The 21,742-nt window shown below is 43.0% G+C and overlaps 1 protein-coding gene across 3 annotated transcripts in view; it reads left to right on the top strand.

Annotated features, from left to right (window-relative positions):
* Window positions 1-15,146, top strand: part of TASP1 (taspase 1) — a 247,254-nt gene extending 232,108 nt beyond the window's left edge. For all 3 annotated transcript variants that reach the window (XM_043883311.1, XM_043883312.1, XM_043883315.1), the window contains one exon: window positions 14,113-15,146. In XM_043883311.1, the coding sequence (XP_043739246.1) occupies window positions 14,113-14,205 (93 nt within the window). In that variant the 3' untranslated portion in view covers window positions 14,206-15,146. The remainder of the gene's footprint in view (window positions 1-14,112) is intronic.
* Window positions 15,147-21,742: the final 6,596 nt, after the last annotated feature.

Here is a 21,742-nt window from a genome sequence, read left to right as displayed (position 1 = left end):
GATTAGCTCTAGTAATTTTCTGGTAGAGTCTTTAGGGTTTTCTATGTAGAGGATCATGTCGTCTGCAAACAGTAAGAGTTTCACTTCTTCTTTTCCTATCTGGATTCTTTTTATTTCTTTTTCTGCTCTGATTGCTGTGGCCAAAACTTCCAACACTATGTTGAATAGTAGTGGTGAGAGTGGGCACCCTTGTCTTGTTCCTGATTTCAGGGGAAATGCTTTCAATTTTTCACCATTGAGGGTGATGCTTGCTGTGGGTTTGTCATATATAGCTTTTATTATGTTGAGGTATGTTCCTTCTATTCCTGCTTTCTGGAGAGTTTTAATCATAAATGAGTGTTGAATTTTGTCAAAGGCCTTCTCTGCATCTATTGAGATAATCATATGGTTTTTATCTTTCAATTTGTTAATGTGGTGTACTACATTGATTGATTTGTGGATATTAAAGAATCCTTGCATTCATATATGATCTTTTTAACATGTTGTTGGATTCTGTTTGCTAGAATTTTGTTAAGGATTTTTGCATCTATGTTCATCAGTGATATTGGCCTGTAGTTTTCTTTTTTGTGGCATCTTTGTCTGGTTTTGGAATTAGGGTAATGGTGGCCTCATAGAATGAGTTTGGAAGTTTACCTTCTTCTGCAATTTTCTGGAAGAGTTTGAGTAGGATAGGTGTTATCTCTTCTCTAAATTTTTGGTAGAATTCAGCTGTGAAGCCATCTGGTCCTGGGCTTTTGTTTGCTGGAAGATTTCTGATTACAGTTTCGATTTCCATGCTTGTGATGGGTCTGTTAAGATTTTCTATTTCTTCCTGGTTCAGTTTTGGAAAGTTATGCTTTTCTAAGAATTTGTCCATTTCATCCAAGTTGTCCATTTTATTGGCATAGAGCTGCTGGTAGTAGTCTCTTATAATCCTTTGTATTTCAGTGTTGTCTGTTGTGATCGCTCCATTTTCATTTCTAATTTTTTGATCTGGTTCTTCTCCCTTTGTTTCTTAATGAGTCTTGCTAACGGTTTGTCAATTTTGTTTATCTTTTCAAAAAACCAGCTTTTAGCTTTGTTGATTTTTGCTATGGTCTCTTTTGTTTCTTTTGCATTTATTTCTGCTCTAATTTTTAAGATTTCTTTCCTTCTACTAACCCTGGGGTTCTTCATTTCTTCCTTCTGTAGTTGCTTTAGGTGTAGAGCTAGGTTATTTATTTGACTTTTTTCTTGTTTCTTGAGGTAAACCTGTATTGCTATGAACCTTCCCCTTAGCACTGCTTTTACAGTGTCCCATAGGTTTTGGGTTGTTGTGTTTTCATTTTCATTCATTTCTATGCATATTTTGATTTCTTTTTTGATTTCTTCTATGATTTGTTGGTTATTCAGAAGTGTGTTATTTAGCCTTAATATGTTTGAATTTTTAATAGTTTTATTTCCTGTAATTGAGATCTAATCTTCCTGCATTGTGGTCACAAAAGATGACTGGAATGATTTCAATTTTTTTGAATTTACCAAGGCTAGATTTATGGCCCAGGATGTGATCTATTCTGGAGAAGGTTCCGTGTGCACTTGAGAAAAAGGTAAAATTGATAGTTTTGGGGTGAAATGTCCTATAGATATCAATTAGGTGTAGCTGGTCCATTGTGTCATTTAAAGTTTGTGTTTCTTGTTAATTTTCTGTTTAGTTGATCTATCCATAGGTGTGAGTGGGGTATTAAAGTCTCCAACTATTATTGTGTTATTGTTAATTTCCCCTTTCATACTCATTAGCATTTGCCTTACATATTGCAGTGCTCCTATGTTGGGTGCATATACATCTATAATTGTTATATCTTCTTCTTGGATTGATCCTTTGATCATTATGTACTGTCCTTCTTTGTCTCTTTTCACAGCCTTTATTTTAAAGTCTATTTTATCTGATATGGGTATTGCAACTCCTGCTTTCTTTTGGTCTCCGTTTGCGTAAAATATTTTTTTCCAGCCCTTCACTTTCAGTCTGTATGTGTCCCTTGTTTTGAGGTGGGTCTCTTGTAGACAGCATATATAGGGGTCTTGTTTTTGAATCCATTCAGCCAGTCTTTGTCTTTTGGTTGGGGCATTCAACCCATTTACATTTAAGGTAATTATTGATAGGTATGGTCCCGTTGCCATTTACTTTGTTGTTTTGGGTTCGCGTTTATACAACCTTTCTGTGTTTCCTGTCTAGAGAAGATCCTTTAGCATTTGTTGAAGAGCTGGTTTGGTGGTGCTGAATTCTCTCAACTTTTGCTTGTTTGTAAAGCTTTTGAAATCTCCTTCATATCTGAATGAGATCCTTGCTGGGTACAGTAATCTAGGTTGTAGGCTATTCTCTTTCATTACTTGAAGTATGTCCTGCCATTCCCTTCTGGCCTGAAGAGTTTCTACTGATAGATGAGCTGTTATCCTATGGGAATCCCTTTGTGTGTTATATGTTGTTTCTCCCTTGCAGCTTTTAATATTTTTTCTTTGTGTTTGATTTTTGTTAATTTGATTAATATGTGTCTTGGGGTGTTTCGCCTTGGGTTTATCCTGTTTGGGACTCTCTGGGTTTCTTGGACTTGTGTAGCTATTTCCTTCCCCATTTTAGGGAAGTTTTCAGCTATTATCTCCTCGAGTATTTTCTCATGGCCTTTTTTTTTGTCTTCTTCTTCTGGGACTCCTATAATTTGAATGTTGGGGTGTTTCACATTGTCCCAGAGGTCCCTGAGGTTGTCCTCATTTCTTTTGATTCTTTTTTCTTTTTTCCTCTCTGCTTCATTTATTTCCACCATTTTATCTGCTACCTCACTTATCCTATCTCTGCCTCTGTTATTCTACTGTTGGTTCCCTCCAGAGTATTTTTGATCTCATTTATTGCATTATTCATTTTTAATTGACTCTTTTTTATTTCTTCTAGGTCTTTGTTAAACATTTCTTGCATCTTCTCAATCCTTGCCTCCAGGCTACTTATCCGTAACTCCATTTTGTTTTCAAGATTTTGGGTCATTTTTATTATCATTATTCTAAATTCTTTTTCAGGTAGATTCCCTATCTCCTCCTCTTTTGTTTGGCTTGGTGGGCATTTTTCATGTTCCTTTACCAGCTGGGTGTTTCTTTGCCTTTTCATCTTGTTTAGATTGCTGTGTTTGTAGTGGCCTTTCTGTATTCTGGTGGTCTGTGGTTCCTTTTTATTGTGGAGGTTTCTCTCAATGGGTGGGGTTGGACGATTGGCTTGTCAAGGTTTCCTGGTTAGGGAAGCTTGCGTCGGTGTTCTAGTGCATGGAACTGGATTTCTTCTCTCTGGAGTGCAATGGAGTGCCCAGTAGTGAGTTTTGAGATGGGTCTATGTGTTTGGTGTGACTTTGGGCAGGCAGACTGTATGTTGATGCTCAGGGTTATGTTCCTGTGTTGCTGGAGAATTTGTGTGGGATGTCTTGCTCTGGAACTTATTGGCTGTTGAGTGGTGGTTGGTTTCAGTGTAGGTATGGAAGCTTTTGGATGATCTCTTATTACTTAATGTTCCCTGTAGTCAGGAGTTCTCTGGTGTTCTCAGGTTTTGGGCTTAAGTCTCCTGCCTCTGGGTTTCAGTCTTATTCTTCCAGTAGCCTCAAGACCTCTCCAACTATACAGCACTGATAATAAAACTTCTAGGTTAATGATGAAAATATTCTCCACAGTGAGGGACACCCAGAGAGGTTCACAGAGTTACATGAAGAAGAGGAGAGGGAGGAAGGAGATAGAGGTGAGCAGGGGGAGAAAAGGGGAGACTCGAGGAGACAGATCTATACAGTACTCTGTTCCCTAGGTATCCTCCGTAGCCCAGAACACCCACAGAGATCTGCAGAATTGGATTGAGAAGAGAAGGGGGAGGGAGGAAATAGAGGTGATCTGGGGGAGAAAAAGGAGAGTCAAAAGGGGGAGAGAGTAATCATCACACTCCTGAGTAAAAATGGGTACTGAATATTGGATTCTTAAATGTCCAAAATTGATATCAAATACTGAAAAACAAAGAATTAAAAATCTAGAGTAGAGGTTAGACTCTTAAAAATACAATATTAAAAACAGAAACACAAAAAATTTAAGAAATTTATATGAAGTTCACTTTAAAAATAGGGTCTTTTTTTTTTGCAAGGTTATAGTGAAATAAAAATGAAAATTAAGGAGTAATAGAGGACTTTAAAAGAAAATAAAAGAAAAAAAAAGAAAAAAATTTTTTAATTAAAAAATAGTAAAAATATATGAAAATGAAAATTAAGGAGTAATAGAGGACTTTAAAAGAAAAAGAAAAAAAGAAAAAAATTTTTTTAATTAAAAAAATAGTAAAAATATATGAAAATGAAAATTAAGGAGTAGTAGAGGAGTAATAGAGGACTTTAAAAGAAAATAACAGAGAATGAAAATTAAGGAGTAATAAAGGAGTAATAGGGAATTTTAAAAGAAAATAAAAAGTATATAATTTTAAAAAAAGAAGAAAAAGAAAAAAAATTTTAATTAAAAAAACAAAAAATAGTAAATATATATCTAGGAATTTCTCTGGAGCTGTTGTGGGCAGTGTGGTTTGGTTCAGTTTCAGATAGCTCCTCGTTCCAGCTTATACTTCTCGATATCTATAGGCCCCTTCTGGTGCAGTCGGTGTTAACTACAGGGATTTTAATCTGTTGCACCTGTCACTTCTGAAGTGGTTCCCTTTGTTTATTTGGCTTCTGTTTGCCCATCTCTTCAGTGTCTAATTTCCGCCCTGACACAAGTGGGCAGAGGTGGTCTCTTGTTTAGGTTCGCTTGTTCAGTCATGCTGTGGGGAGGGAGGGGCGCTGCAGACAGATATCACTGGCGTGTGTGGGGAGCACTCACAGTGTTCCGGCCACACTGGGTTTGACCTCGCTCACGGCGTGTGTGTTTTCCCCGTCTACACTGCTCAGGCTCCAGGTTGCTCTATAGGGAGCAGGCCCTGTGTTGCGGTCCCAGTTTTTGGGTACTCCACAAAAGCACAGACTCAGTTGGGGCTGCGTTTTGTGCCTTCCCCGGCCAAGCAGCTCAGGCCGCCAGGAGCTTGACGGACACACTCTCCCCGGGTGCGGTGCGCCTTCTCCCCTCCGCGATCCCAGCCTCAAGTTTCCGCGCGCAGGTCGGGTATGCCTTGTGTCTGTTCTGGGGAGCTGGCCTCTAGCTGCGACCCTCCCGGCGGATGTCAACCACCCAGAATCTCAGGAAGTCTTTGGTTAGAAACTGGGAACCTGTTTGCAGTTTGGCAGGGGGTGCCCTCTGTGGGGCCACATTTGCCCGCCCCCGCCCCGCATGCGCCTCCTGCCTCTGGCGGGGGATGGGCCGGTCCGCTGCCGGCTAGCTCTTCTCTGGAATTGCTCAGTCCTTCCTTTGTTCCTAAGCACTGCCGCCCACTCCCCGCCATTCAGGCCCCACTTGCTGATGGCGGATGCGAGCATCTGGGGTACTTTTCTGCTGGGAGTTGCTTTTAGGCATGTAATCTGTGGGTTTTATTTATTTTTCCTCCCGGTTAGGTTGCCCTCCGAGATTCGAAAACTTCCCCCAGACCCGCCAGTGAGAGGGTTTCCTGGTGTTTGGAAACTTCCTCTATTATGACTCCCTTCCCGGGACCAGTCTCCATCCCTAACTCTTTTGTCTCTCTTTTTATCTTTTATATTTTGTCCTACCTCCTTTTGAAGAAAATGGGCTGCCTTTCTGGGTGCCTGATGTCCTCTGCTAGCGATCAGAAGTTGCTTTGTGGAGTTTGCTCAGCATTCAAACATTCTTTCGATGAATTTGTAGGGGAGAAAGTGGTCTCCCTGTCCTATTCCTCCACCATCTTAGCTCCTCTAGGAGTATCTTTTGTTATAGTATTTGATCATTAGTCTTCAGTCTCGCTTCAGAGACATAAAGGTGAAATGAGTATCTTGTTATTCACAGCAAGACCCTTTCAACCATACCTGAGTTTATTTTAATGAGGTGGCTTTTGGAAAACCCCAAGATAACCTAAGACTGGGGTCTAGTTACCAGGGGAACCAACCATATGGGTAGAGGGTTGGAAATTTCAGCCCCACCCCCTGACCTATGGGGAGGGGAGAGGGGCTGGAGGTTGACTTCAGTCACCAGTGACCAACAATTCAATTATTCATACCTATATAATGATGCCTCCGTAAAAATCCCAGAATTGCAATGTTCTGAGGGCTTCTGAGAATATGAATGTGGAGATTTGGGGAGACTGGTGCCTTCAGAGAAGGCATGGAAGGCTCCAAGCCTCTGCCTACCTTCCTTACCTATGTATCTATTTTATCTGGCTGTTCCTGAATTATATCCTCTTGCAATAATGTAAACTATTTTCCTGAGTTTTGTCAGTTGCTCTAGCAAATTAATCAAACCCGAGGATAGGGTGGTGGGAATCTCCTACTTACAGCTGATTTATAGCTGGGGCCAGAAGTGCCGTTGACCATCTGGACCAGCGATTGGCATCTGGACTTATGGGGAGGAGGTCTGTGTGACTGAGTTCTTAACCCATGGGGACTGACTATCTCCTGGTAGATAGTGTCAAGATTGAGTTAAAATGTAGGACAATATCCACAGTTTGCCTGTGTGCTAAGTCACTTCAGGTGTGTCCAACTCTTTGCGACCCTATGGACTGTTGCCCATCAGGCTCCAGCAAGAATACTGGAGTGGGCTGCTATGCCCTCCTCCAGGGGATCTTCCCAACCCTGGAATTGAACCTGTGTCTTTTACATCTCCTGCATCGGCAGACAGATTCTTTACCACTCTTGCCACCTGAAAGTGAAAGTCACTCAGTCGTGTTTGACTCTTTGCGACCCCATGGACTATACAGTCCATGGAATTCTCCAGGCCATAATACTGGAGTGGGTAGCCTTTCCCTTCTCCAGGGGATCTTCCCAACCCGGGGATTGAACCGAGGTATCCTGCAATGCAGGTGGATTCTTTACGAGCTGAGCTATAAGGGAAGCCCAAGAATACTGGAATGGATAGCCTATCCCTTCTCCAGCAGATCTTCTCGACCCAGGAATTGAATTGGGGTCTCCTGCATTGCAGGCATATTCTTTACCAACTGAGCTATCAGGGAAGCCCCTTGTCACTTGGGAAGCCCCCATTATCCGCAGACTTGAGTTAACTGCTTGCTTGTGTTGGAAAACGCACATTGGAGTATTGTAAACTCTTGGTGTATGATCATGTGCCTTTGTTAATGGTTTTCTGATCATTTTATATGGCCTTACTTGTCTTCCCAACAACATAACATGTTCTTAAAAGGAAATTTTCCAGTATTCTATCACTTTGGTTTCCTCTGTAGCACCCAAGCATGTTGAGCTGATTGTTTTTGAGCCTTAGAAGATTAGTGATACAGCAGACTGGTATATAACAAAGCCCTTAGTAGTTAGTAAATATGCAGCAATTGTTAATTGTTGTATCAGTGATAGCAGAACAGCAGCATCAGAGTATTGGCCAAACAGTGTCCATTTTCTTCAGTGTTACCTTTTAGCATGCAGCTAATTTTTCATTAAAATATCTCATCCTATTTTTGAAGAATATCAAACATTTCAAATAGAATTTCCTCATTCTGGGATGTCAAATAATCTGTCAGATTGTCCTGTGTGATGTTTTGTGTTTGACAATGCTGTGTGTGTTTGAATAACAAGAATCTGACAGTTACTGGCCTGTGCTCTCATTGCATCAGTGTCTCGTACAGTCCTTGTCAACCTGATGACAAATGTTGCTATCCCCATTTTAGAGATGGGGGCCCGAGAAGTTAAGTAACCAGCAGAAGTTACACAGAACATACGAAGCCTGGGTGAAATCATTGTTGGTTAAGATAGCTCCAGCTGCTATAACAAGAAACCTCAGAATATATATGTATAATTGTTTAAACACAATGAGAAGCGTGTTTCTCATTCACATAAAATACAACTTGGAGTTTCTGATTAGCAGAGGACTCTCTTCCAAACTATAATTCAGGGTCCCAGGTTTCTTACATCACATAGGCCTCAGGTCATCAGAGAAAGCACAAGGAGAGTGGTTTATAAGATGATGAAGCCTGATTGGTTTATAAGCCTGATTGCAATCATGAAGCCACACTGAAGTGACTGCAAAAGGAGGCTGGGAGATGTAGTCCAGTGTTGTGTCCAGGAAGAAGAGTGGCCCAGAATCCAAGGTGCTCTGGATTCTTAGTCAGTGACTGATGAAAAAAACTTGTTTTTGTTTTCTTAAAAAAACAGAAACCAAACTCTCAGAATTATGAAACCAATGAATAAAACATTTCCAAGAGCTTTGTTGTTTTTTTTTTTGAGCTATTAATATGTCTGTCTATATTTTATTTTCCTGACCCCACCAAAGGAGGATAATAACTTGTCTAAGAGAATCTTCCTTCCTTGACTGCTGTGGCAGATCTCAAGCAACTCTCTGGCGAGTGGAAAGATGGATTAAAATATAACCACTAAATAGAGGCTTTGAGACTTTCAAAATTAAATTGTGTGCTTGTAGTATTCCTGGAAACCACAAAAAAGCAGTCACTAAGGTGGTCTTAAAAGATTTAAAGACATGAGTATGAATGATAGGAAGTCTCGGCTACTACTTAGATTGTGATTAGGACATCAAACAATTATATAATTTCTGTATTATATTTTTCTTTTTCTCATTTTGAAGTCTTCAGGCTAAATACATTATTATACAATGCTTTTGGTTTTAATAAAAAAAAATGCAACCCTAATATTATTGGCTTTGAATAGACAGTCTATAAAGTGATAGTTCTTCTAGGAGTGTTAACCCCAAGGATCTGTCTGGCCATTCAGGGAATTATTAAGAAAGCAGAGAATTCTAACTCTAAAGCCGTTGGGTTCCATTAGTGTGGAGCCATTAGCATCTTCAGAATCTAAGGTTCTATCTCCATTCTAACACCATAATCACTCACAAAGTGGGGAAATGGAACCTGTCCATGCTTCTTAAAAATCTATTTAATAACAATCTTCACTGTAACAAATTAGTGTGACTGACTTTTTAACCAAACTGACTGGTCACATGAATGAAAACGCTTGCGATTCTTTGTACATAAACATAGCCCCGAAGGGTATATTCTAGTCACTTTTCCACTCAGTGAACATTTCTAGAATATGCTTGTGTCAGACACTCTGACAAGTTCAGGGAACGCAGAGGAGTGTGTGCAAGACGAACTCTCGCCTTCACTGGGCTTTCAACTGCAGAGACTCAAAAATTCCAAACAAACCAAACCCTGAACAGTTGCATCGAAAACCATGAAATGCTCAGCTGGGAGTTGTAGGAGCTAGAAGAAGAGCTTCTAGATCTAGGGGAGGGTCCTGTAAAGGTCCTCTTTCCTGGAGAAAGAACTGAAGAGGCTACGAGACATGGAATCCTTGTTAGAGCAGTGTGTGAGTGGGAATGGAGGGAGAAGACCCAAAACGCCGCTGCTTTGGCATCTGCTGTTTTCACGTGTCATTTCTCGTAGTTCTGAATTCCAGTACAGTACTTTGCTACTTTGGTTTTAAAGATGCGGTGTTAAGTTCTTACACTTGTAGGACACACTCGAGTCTGCAGTCCTTATACACTCTGTAAAATACTTCGCTGCACTTTAAAATGCTGACATGCAAGTTCATTGTAGACAGTGGTCTATTTTTAGGCTTGAGGAATTCAAGCCCACTTCTCCAGAAGAATTTTTAGAGATAAACACTCATATAAAATATTCTCTTAAACAGCCCCCACTGTTTATAATGTCATTTGATGCTCTGTTGAAATCTCCACAGAAAGCATCAAATACATCTTGGCTCTAACTTTTCCAGGCCAAGGTCATATTTTCTGATGAGTTTGAAGATCATGTTGACGGATGAAACTGGTGAAGTGTTGACATATATTTGGATGATTAATCATTTTATTCCTCTCAACACCAAAATCATGCCCAGTGTGTTTTGTAATTGACTCGGTGATAATTTCAGAAAGAGATAATCCTGAGAAGTTAATCTTAACAGCTTGTTTGTCTGAGTGAGCATTTCTGTGTACAGCTCAATTTACATAAATCTCAATGTATTTTTGAATTATTTTGCCCATGTATCATTAATAAATATCTCAAGACCATTGTCATCTTTTCAAACTCCTTTTTCTCTTCCTTCCTAACTCTCCTTGATACTTTGTGGTTTAGCTCAGTTTATTTACATGTTTTTCTGTCATAAGCTTGGCGGGGCTGGGAGTGTTAGAAGTGAGTTTGGATTGGCCATTTGTGTTTCTGTAGATCTCAAGGGATTGTTATCAAGTCCCCTGGCCTGCTAGTTTCTTCCTTCTAATTCTGGGTCTTTTTCGTACTCAAAAGAAAATCAATTGCTTTAAGACAGACAACCCCCTGGTCAAGTTACAGGCTGTCTGCTTGGACATGTGGTCACTCTTTGATCTTTTAAAAATTAATTTATTCTCTGTTGCCTCTGGTGCCTGGCCTGCCAGGAAGTCTCATTGGGTTCTCTCTGTATCTCCAGGAAACATGAGGATAAATTTTCCTCTGAACTTCTCTTTTAGGGACAGATATCTTAAGTAATATGATTGGAAATTTTCAACCTATTTGTGAACAGAACCTGGTGTTAATGTTTCTCCATTGGGGTCTGCACTGTGGATTCATTCCAGCCACTAATGCCATCTTCTAGAATACAGTTCTAGACCAGGAAGAAAACTGTCATTTCTGCTTTCTTCTTTTGTTAAAATTATGCTAAAACATATATAACATCCATAGGGTCGCAAAGAGTTGGACATTCCTGAAGCAGCTTAGCACTCGCGCACACATGCATACACAACATGAAATTTACCATTGTAACCATTTCAGGTGTACTAGGCAGTGGCACTTACCTAGATAGCATATTAAAAAACAGAGACATTGCTTTGCCAACAAAGGTCCATCTGGTCAAGGCTATGATTTTTCCAGTGGTCATATATGGATGTGAGAGTTGGACTGTGAGGAAAGCTGAGCACCGAAGAATGGATGCTTTTGAACTATGGTGTTGGAGAAGACTCTTGAGAGTCCCTTGGACTGCAAGGAGATCCAACCAGTCCATCCTAAAGGAGATCATTCCTGGGTGTTCATTGGAAGGACTGATGCTGAAGCTGAAACTCCAATACTTTGGCCACCTGATGTGAAGAACTGACTCATTTGAAAAGACCCTGATGCTGGGAAAGATTGAAGGCAGGGGGAGAAGGAGATGTCAGCGGATGAGATGGTTGGATGGCATCACCGACTCAATTGGCATGAGTTTGAGTGAACTGCCGGAGTTGGTGATGGACAGGGAGGCCTGGCATGCTGCAATTCATGGGGTCGCAAAAAGTTGGACACAACTGAGCGACAGAACTGAACTGAACTGATGCAGTGGCACTTAGTACATTTAGCTTGTTGTGCAACCATCACCCCCCTCCATCTCCAGAACTTTTCACCTTCTCAGACTGAAACTGTGCCTGTTAATGAATGACTCCCTAATTCTGCCTCCCTCCAGCCCCTGGCAACCACCATCCTGCTTCCCATCTCTGAATTTTGACTTCTAGGTGCCTCATACAAGTGGAACTGTGCAATATTTGTCCTTTTGTGTCTGGCTTATTTCACTGAGCTTCCCCAGTGGCTCAGAGGGTAAAGCGTCTGCCTGCAATGTGGGAGACCCAGGTTCGATCCCTGGGTCGGGAAGATCCCCTGGAGAAGGAAATGGCAACCCACTCCAGTATTCTCTCCTGGAGAATCCCATGGATGGAGGAGCCTGGTAGGCTACAGTCCATGGGGTCGCAGAGTTGACACGACTGAGTGACTTCACTTCACTTTATTTCACTGAGCTTAGTGTCTTCAGAGCTGACCCATGTTGTGCCGCCATGTGTCAGAATGTCAGTTCTTTTTTTTTTTTTTTCCTTAGGCCCTTGATGGCTATCCATTTTATTTTTTTTTAAATTTTTTTTTCATTTATTTTTATTAGTTGGAAGCTACTTACTTCACAACATTGCAGTGGGTTTTGTCATACATTGACATGAATCAGCCATGGAGTTACATGTATTCCCCATCCCGATCCCCCCTCCCACCTCCCTCTGTCAATTCTTTTTAAAGCTGAATATTCCATTGTATGTCCAGACCATGTTTTGCTTATTGATATCTTGATGGACATTGGGTTGCTTGCTTCTACGTTTTGGCTATTGTGAATAAAGCTGTTATGAACCTTGTGTACAAATATCTGAATCCCTGCTTTTACTTATTTTGGGTATATGCTGTGATGTGGAATTGTTAGATCATATGATAATTCTATGTTTAATTTATTGAGGAACCACTATATAGTTTTCCACCTTCTTGATCCCTATTGTAATCACATGACCATATCCTGGCTGAAGAGGGTGAGATGCGGGATGAAGGGGCCTAAGGGGCTTCTCTCTCTGAGATTGTCTTTGGTTAGAATGTTCCTTTTAATTGATGAATGATGCCTGAGGAAAAAATTCTTTGGCTTCATGCTAATGAATTCCTGAAAGAAGAAAAGGCCCCACAGCACTGAGCTGTGGGAATTGAGATTTGAGCCTTAGGCGGCTGGTTGTGAGGAGTGCTGCTGGGTAGCAGACTCAGATGCCGCGTTGTCTTCAAAACCCTCCCTCTCGGTTAATGAGACACCAACAAGAAACAGCGGTCCATGAGCGTGTCTTACTGTGGACTTCCCAGTATAATGCATCTGTACTTATAAGATACCCCCAGGTACGACCCTCAGATGCAAGCAATAATGAGGCCAGACTCTGGGACATGGTGCCAGAGGTGTGGGTATGGCGGGTGAGCTCAGGGATAACCCCCTCCCAGGAGATGCCACAGTGCCTGCCGTGCGCAGATCTCCACCCCAGAGCTAACAGACCTCCGTCCCACAGGTTACAGGTGGCTTCCTGCCTTGCACACACAAACACTCGGTACCCAGAGAACATTTTCTGTTTTCCAGAACTTTCCAAATTGCTGACTATGTCAGTTGCTATCACAGGACTTGTGCAGTGAGACCTAAGAATTAAAATCAATTAGCCTCCGTGTTGTTCCAGCTAAAGCACGTGCTTGCGTCATCTTTGGTTGCGCAAGAGGATGTCACCCCCACCCCAACCTTGGCCACCTCCCCCGCTGCATCCGGCGACTGCACTCTGGGACTTGAGCTCCCCTCGGTTCAGTCCTTAGGAAAAGCTTGTGTAGAGAAGCAGAATCAGAGAGGATTATCTGAAGGATATACAGTCCCTCTGTTCTTCTTAGAAACTCCAACATTTATCTATCCCTGGATTAAGAGAGATCATCCAAAAAAAAAAAAAGGAATTCCTGGCTGACCCCTCACGGAAGAAATTTGCCTGCTGGCCTCCTTTGCGTGATGCTGTAATACACAGCCTTACAAAGCCCCTTGTTCTCCGACCGCAGTCTTTACCCGTCCGCCCTATGCGGTACCTGCTGCGGGTAAGGCCCTGCAAGAGGGGTAGCTCCCCGGACTCCACGCCAGGAAGTCTCCTCCTCCGAGCCGTTGGTCCGTGTGATCCCATCCTCCCACCTGGACCCCGGTCTGCTCGTTGCCCCCGGAAGCTCCGAGACGAGGCACCCCTCTGCCTCCAGCGCAGGGGCAGAGCTCAGGCTCGATTTTGTGTGAACTCATGCCTGTTTTTAACTTACTTTGTAAGTTCTTCTTTTTCTTTTTTTCATTCCCTCACTTAGGTGAGGTTGTTGAGTGGTCTAATTTTTGTAAGCTGCTTAACTCTGAAGGAGTAAACACGAATCAGGTGTTCTCAGTTTTGAATGTTTAGAGGACAACATGTATATCAGTTGCCAGTTTCGGTAACTGGAATATGCGCGGTATCGTTGGCTTGAAAACCATTCTTGTTCTGAGTATGACTAAGCCCTAAGCTCCATGCTGTCCCGATCTCGGAACCTTCCCCAGCCAGTGCTGTGCTTGGCATGTAGTAGGTGCTCAGTTAACATCCCCTAAGATGTGAACAAACAGGATCTGTCCGCCCCTGAGTTACCCACCAGCACAGCCTGGAGATTCTCGGAGCAAAGAGAAGCCAAGATTCTCTGGTGTGTTCTACCCCTTCGTCGCACGTGGAGGGGAGGGAACACAGCTGGCGCCTCTAACAGTCTTGTCTCCTCCTCCGCAGACTCATATTTCCAGACTCCCTCCCGGCGCGGTGGCCGGACAGTCCGTGGCCATTGAAGGTGGGGTCTGCCGCCTGGAGAGCCCGGTGAGCTGAGCCTTCCAGCGGAACCCGGAGCGTCGAGGGCACCACCGAACCCGAGCTCCACGGGGTTCTAACGAAGTTGGATGTTTTCCCTTCCTCATTTCATAACTTCTGTCGCAGCCTCTTGCGTCCGTCGCGACACTAGTGCTGCTGTAGTGAGCGCTTGGCGACACGCGGGTCTTGGGCGGGCGAGTGGGACGCTGTGTGTGTGAGTGTGTGTGCGTGCGTGTGCTCGCTTCTTCAATGAATTAGAAACTCCTTCTTATTATGTAACCTCAGACCAGGAATGATTAAATCATCTTCCCAAAATGTGTGCTTTAACTGTTTACAGGTAAAACCTAAAGTTGCAGGAAACGGTTGATTTCACAAAGCGGTACGGTCTGTGTTGATGTAACATGTAATGTGTCTGAAACTGCAGAGGAAGTCTGCTTGTTGCAGTGATTGACAGTGGCGTGCTCCTGATCACAATGCTAGGAACCAAGTGTTTTTATTTGTTAGCCAGTTTAAGTGGATCCTGTGGTGACTTAAACTGCTGTTCTCATCCCTCATATGGGGCATTTTTCTTTAACAAAGAATGGTTTCAGTGAAACAATCTAGCAGAGAATTAAGGTCAGAACCTTTTTAAATAATAGTCTTATTGATAAAGTTTGTACTTCCTTCCTCAAGCTTTTCTAAGCTTAAATCCTGCATAGCTTCGAGCTGTGTGTACTGTATTATGAAAGAATATGTAAAGAGAACATACAGTAATGCAGTCCTTAATCTGTGTATAATGGAATGTTATTTACAATGTAACACTGTAAATAAGAAAGCAAAATTTATGGGAAAATTCAATATTATCTTTGTCTCTTGTTTAAATATATTTTTAAGATAAAAGGCACAAAAATAAAAGAAGCATATTACTGGATATAGGTGTGTGATTCTCCTCTGACTAATAAATTATCTTTTGAATCCTAGAGTGGAGAGTTGTTTTTTATTTTGTTTGTAAAAAGTTTAATTTTTCCAGAAATCATATGCCAGATCATATTTCCAGAAGTCATATGCCTCTAGCTGTACTTCTAATTGTTCAAAATCCAGTTTTATCTCTTTGTTATTAGACTGGACACCAGCAAGATGAAAGATGAACTTAGTGCATGATTGTGTGGTCAATGTAGAAGTCCCTAAAATTTCCACTGTAATTTGATTAAAAAAAAAAATAACGAAGGAAAGGAATAGGAACACTTTGCTTTGAGAAATGGTAATGGCAGCTGAAAAGTCAATGGTTTCAGTTGATAAATTGCTTCTAAATGTTATATTTAGTGATTCTGGAGCCACATAAGGAAACCAAGACTTCCCTTTTGATTTTATGTTTAAGAGGTAACTATCAAGAAGATACTAAAGATAGACTTGCTCCTGGGGAGGAAATTCCCACCATATAATCATGGCTCTGGGCGGTAACTGACAAAGCCCCGGATGAAATTATACACTTGACATCGATGTATGGCCAAATTATAAAGGAAAGACAGCCAGAATGGAGTGGGTGTAAATATGAACGATTTGGGAGTTGCTGACTTATATCCCTCATACAAGCAATTACATTTGTCTCATTGTGTTCTTGGAGACAGGTTGGTGCCGTGGTATCTGTTTCTCATTCTTAATGAGACCAAGAACTTCCTAAGAGATCGGCTGGCTGGTAGGGAGCCTTTGGCTTCAAAAGCTTTCAAAGACCTGTTACCTGTTGGCAGGGCTTTTTTCAGGGACTGGATTGGATCACATAAAACTATCAGGTCACTTTGGAATCTGAAAATCCTCTGACCTATTTCACCAGGAATGCCATTTCTTTCATCTTCTTTTGACTTTATCCCATTCACATTTGTAAGTTTGGGCTTGTTAAACACCATTTTTATGAAGAGTTTAAAAACTGGTCAGTATAAAAGGGCACAGCCCCTCCAAAAACAGTTCATTAAGACTGTTTTTCTAGTTGTTGGTTTTTTTTAATATAAGGACTATTGTGAAACCAAGAGGGGGGAAAATGGTACTAAGGATCATGGAGGCAAAAAAGTAATGGGGGTAGTATAAGTGCCTTAATTATAAGATCAGATATTGAAGAAAAGATAGTGGAACCAGAAGACTGACAGATGTAAGATCAACATCGTTTCATTCAAAAGCAGGAAAGGTAGAAATGAACAAGAATGTAACCTCATTCCCAAGCCTGGCCTCTGTCACCAAGACTCTGAAGCTGTGTTTGAAGATGCCCACTTTTAATGTGGATGATCCTGACCACAGACTTGTTTTCTATTTCTTTTAAGGCCTGGGCATTTGGTGTCTGGTTCTCTTGGATATCGCCATCCCTGTGATCCTCTCTGAGTTTAGGAACGGGGATTTCTTCTGCCCTTGGCAAGGAGGCAGAGGCTGTGCCCTGTATCCTGAGGAGTCCTTGTGCAGACCTACCGGCGTGGAAGTCGTGTCTGGACTCTGTCCTCACTTCACCTCTGCCAGCTCTCTCTGCTTCCTCTGTGTCTGCCTGCGGTGGGTACTTTCTCGTCATCTAACTGCCTCTTCTAAATGTGCACTTGAACTCAGATACCAGTGTCTGCTAGAGCTGTGTATGAAGTATACGTAAACAAGTCATCAGTACTAGTCTGAGATGCTTGTCTGTGAGCAAAATGGACGTGTTTTAGTTTATCGATATGGGGACATCTCTCTTGGTTGCTGAGAAGCCTTTTGGCATCTTGCCCCATGTTCGGGGGTGGGGATGTTCATGCCAGGTACCTGAGATGAGCAAGGTTACTCTGCTGTAACAGATGGAGGGTATGAGGGAGGGGAGCAGGGAGTGAAGAAAGGGAGATTTAGAAAAGTGCTAGAATTATTCATTATTGTGGAATTTTAAAAAATCTGATCATTGTTACAAAAGTGATCTATGCTTATTATAATAAAAATAGTAGAAAATAAAGAAAAGAAAAAAAAATTCATAACCCTATTTCCCTAGAGACAACAGTTTATAACACTTTAGTTTGTATCCTTTAGTTTCTATTCTTAAAGACTCTTCTTATGCATAAATTTTCTGTGCTTTTAACACACAAGTCAGATTATATTGAACCCCTAAATGGGGTTATATAGCCTTCAGTTTTCACTTAATAATATTATGGAAAGCTGTCCAAACCTGTAGGGCTTCATATACCTCATTACCCACTTTCCTCATACAAAGCTGATTTGGCTAATTCACAAAGGTATATGAATATATATATTTTATATGAAAACTGTTATAAACCCTTCAGAGTACTGACCTCTATTTTCAGCACCTATTCTTGGAGACCATTATATATAAAGATATAATCTGAAAAAGTATTATAAAGTATTAGCTAAAAAGGTATTATTTTCCCTTATAGATTATTACAAAATATTGAGTATAGTTCTATGCTGTATAGTAGGTCCTTGTTGGTTATCTGCTTTTTATATAGTGTATCAGTTAATCCCAAGCTCCTAATGTAGCCCTCCTCTTCCTTTTCCCTTTAGCATATGGTTAAATTCTTAAACAATGCCTCCTAACATTAAAAAGAAAATATTTCTTGAGTCAAACCCTTCAACTTTCCTCTGACATGAGCCCTGTAGTTGCTCAACTATGAGCCCCTCTGTGCCCTGAAGCCCAGTCTTTTTGCCCTACTTAGGGCTGCAGTGGTGGGTCATGGTGGGGGTTGGGGGGGGGTGGATCTCCAGAGGGACGTAGATGGAAGTCACTCCCCACCCCCCACCCCCCAGGAACTGGTCCAAGAAAAGGCTGAACCCAGAAGATGAGCCTTTGTGTGAACGATGACTTCATTTGCCTTTAGCTGTCTTCTAAAACATTTAGACCTGGACATGGAACAACAGACTGGTTCCAAATAGGAAAAGGAGTACGTCAAGGCTGTATATTGTCACCCTGCTTATTTAACTTATATACAGAGTACATCACAAGAAACGCTGGGCTGGAAGAAGCACAAGCTGGAATCAAGATGGCTGGGAGAAATATCAATAACCTCAGATACGCAGATGACACCACCCTTATGGCAGAAAGTGAAGACGAACTAAAAAGCCTCTTGATGAAAGTGAAAGAGGAGAGTAAAAAAGTTGGCTTAAAGCTCAACATTCAGAAAACTAAGATCATGGCATCTGGTCCCATCACTTTGTGGGAAATAGATGGGGAGACAGTGGAAACAGTGTCAGACTTTATTTTTCTGGGCTCCAAAATCACTGCAGATGGTGATTGCAGCCATGAAATTAAAAGACGCTTACTCCTTGGAAGAAAAGTTATGATCAACCTAGACAGCATATTAAAAAGCAGAGACATTACTTTGCCAACAAAAGTCCATCTAGTCAAGGCTATGGTTTTTCCAGTGGTCATGTATGGATGTGAGAGTTGGACTGTGAAGAAAGCTGAGCGCCGAAGAATTGGTGCTTTTGAACTGTGTTGTTGGAGAAGACTCTTGAAGAGTCCCTTGGACTGCAAGGAGATCCAACCAGTCCATCCTAAAGGAGATCAGTCCTGGATGTTCATTGGAAGGACTGATGCTGAAGCTGAAACTCCAATACTTTGGCCACCTCATGCGAAGAGTTGACTCATTGGAAAAGACCCTGAAGCTGGCAGGGATTGGGGGCAGGAGGAGAAGGGGACGACAGAGGATGAGATGGCTGGATGGCATCGCCGACTCCATGGACATGAGTTTGTGTAAACTCCGGGAGTTGGTGATGGACAGGGAGGCCTGGCGTGCTGCGATTCATGGGGTCGCAAAGAGTCGGACACGACTGAGCGACTGAACTGAACTGAAACTCTCCCCCACAGCCGGTTGAGCCGGGGAAGGTGGTGTGGGTGGGCAGACCTCCTGGGCTGCAGGTGGGAGTGAGTGAGTGGTGGTAGGCAACAGAAAGTAGTCCTTTCGTGTTAATATTCATTCTGGGATGTTAGAATTTTTAAGCAATACACAGCCTCTCCCCAACACTTAGTCTGGGGGAACTGCACAAGGTACCCGCCCAGATGGCTGCCATCAGCGTCCCACAGGTTGACCGAGTTGACCAAGCCGCGTTTCTTTTCCGGCCCACTGCTGGCTCTAAGGTGGACGGCCGCAGGAAGGGTTAACCGGCTAACTGGCAGGGCCGTTGCTCCAAGGCTGCACACCCAGCTTCCAGAAGCACATCCGCCAAGCCTGGGACTATTCTTCCCGACCGGCTGCGGAAGCCAGAGGGAACGCGAGCAAGGTGGGTGCTCCCTTGGGTGCCGGCATCCCCGGAGCCCTGAAACCACGATGGCAACGCCGGAAAGACCGGGCGAGGGTTTCTCTGCCTGAAACTGCCACGGGGGTTTCGCTGATTGTCAACAGAGCTTCAGAAGATGCCAAGAAAAAAAAAAAAAAAACTAAACAATTCCTTTACCGTCTGCTTCGCTATTATGCTGAAGATACAAAGGGCTGTTCCTAAAACAGCCATTCCTGGGCTTGGGAAATCCAGCAATAGTTAAAGAGATAGAAGATCTCATTCTTCTACTATATTAAGGCAAATGAATATTTCTTTTGCATGTACAAGTAGTAAGATTTGCATCTTTCCACCCAAGATTTTCCCCCAAGCCCACTAACTAGCTGCCACTCGGTCTGGTTAATGCTCCCAGCGTTCTTCTGGACGGTCAGACCCAAATCCTTGGGTTTTTTTCTGTTTTTTTTTTTTTTTTTTTTCCCATGTATCACAGCACAGAGAACCGCACCAAGCCCTAGTAGCTTTGGCAATGGCTCTATCTATCTGCTCACAGCTCCGTCAGCGAGACTCGGCCTCTCTCAGGGGTTTTCCGGTGCTTTCACTGGTAGTCACTGGCGTGCTTGGCTGAGCTGGAGGGTGAGCTAGGGGCTGGGCTGACCGAGCATCCTTTCTCCTTGAAGGCTCAGGGCCTCTCCCTCTGTTCGAGGCTTCTCGACATGGTCCTTTCACGCCGTCTGTCCTCCAGGATGTGGTGCCTTCAGGGTCCGAGCAACACAAAAACAGAAGCTGCTGCCCTGTGGAGTGTGGGAATCTTATTTCCCCAGCCAAGGAATGGGCCCTCGTCCCCGGCATTGGAAGGTGGATTCTTAACCTCAGGGCCACCAGGGAATTCCCTTGCCCTGCCTTTTTAGATTAAGTCCAGGGCTGGCCCAACATTTGCTACATTTGTCGCTTACATCAAGTCCCCTGGCTCAGCCCAGATTCAAGAGGAAGGGGCTGCATAAGGGCATGAATCCAGAGTCAAGAGGTACAGGGGCCATTCACCCAACATCCTTGAATCTACTTTCGCTCCTATTTTACAACAAACCCATGAAGAGATTCTATTGGCCCTCTTTTTTTTTTTTTTTTTGAACATGTATTTATTTGACTGCACTCAGCCTTAGTTGCCACACTCAAGATCTTCAATCTTCGTTGCTGCGTTGGGGATCTTTTTTAAGCTGTGGCATGCAAACTCTTAATTGCAGTGCATGGGATCTAGTTCCCTGACCAGGAATTGAACTCAGGCCCCTTGCCTTGGAAGTGCAGAGTCTTAGCCACTGGACCACTAAGAAAGTCCCTCCTATTGCCGCTCCTTTAAAGTGTAGCCAGAAGCCAACCACTTCTCACCAGCCCACTGCAGCCATCCACATCGTCTCTGACCTGACTCATCACAGCAGGGCCCCCGCTGGCCCCCTGTGTCTGCACTTGCCCCTCAGGTACTCTCTACCTGGCAGCCAGATGAAATGCAATCAGGGTGCTCCTCTTCTCAAATCCTTCCAGTACCTCTTGTCCCAGAGCCCTTAGGAGACCCGAGGCTCTGCTCCCTGTCGTTCTCTGGCATGCTGCCTGCCCTTGCTCACTCTGCTCTGACCATCCCGGCCTCCTTGCTGTTCTTGGAGCAGCTTAGACACGCTCCCATCTCAGAACCACTGCACCTGCTTTTACCTCTCCTTGGAAAACACTTTCCAGATAGATCCACATGGCTTATTTCTTCCTTCACTCCTTCAACTCTTTGTTCAAATATTACCTTCTCAGTGAGCACCCTCCTCACCACACTCCGCCCCCCCCCAGCCTGCTCCATCATCTTTGTGCATTATTTATTTGCCTCCGGCACTCACCACTTACTCATCTACCATCTAACGTATTTGTTTGGTTTAGAGGCCTCTCTCTGTGTGAACGTAAGCTCCCTGGAAATAGGGCATCTCTGTGTCACTTGTGTTATCCCTCCAGCACCTGAGACACTGCCTGGCACATAATAGGTCTTCAGTAAATATTGTTAAGTGGGTAAATGAAGGCTCCTCGTGGTGACATGGAAGAGCCAGTGTGCAGCGGTGTAGTACTCCCCTAGGAAGTTAGCACAGACTTACCAGCTTGAAACAACACAAGATTATCAGCCCACAGTCCTGTAAGTCACACGTCCCTGGCTGGTTCCTTTCTCCATCTCCCACGGATCAAACTCAAGACGGCGGCAGGGCCGTATTCCTTGTGAGAGGTGCCACAGGAAAATGTTTTTCTAGCTCTTTCAGGCTGTGGGCAGGATTCTGTTCCATGAGGCTATAAGAATGAGATCCCCATGTCCTTACTGGCTGCT

This window comes from Cervus elaphus, chromosome 23 (genome assembly GCF_910594005.1).
Source record: "Cervus elaphus chromosome 23, mCerEla1.1, whole genome shotgun sequence".
NCBI classification, from domain to species: Eukaryota; Metazoa; Chordata; class Mammalia; order Artiodactyla; family Cervidae; genus Cervus; species Cervus elaphus.
Note: the sequence above shows the minus strand (reverse complement) of the source record. Positions and strands in the feature narration are given on the sequence as shown.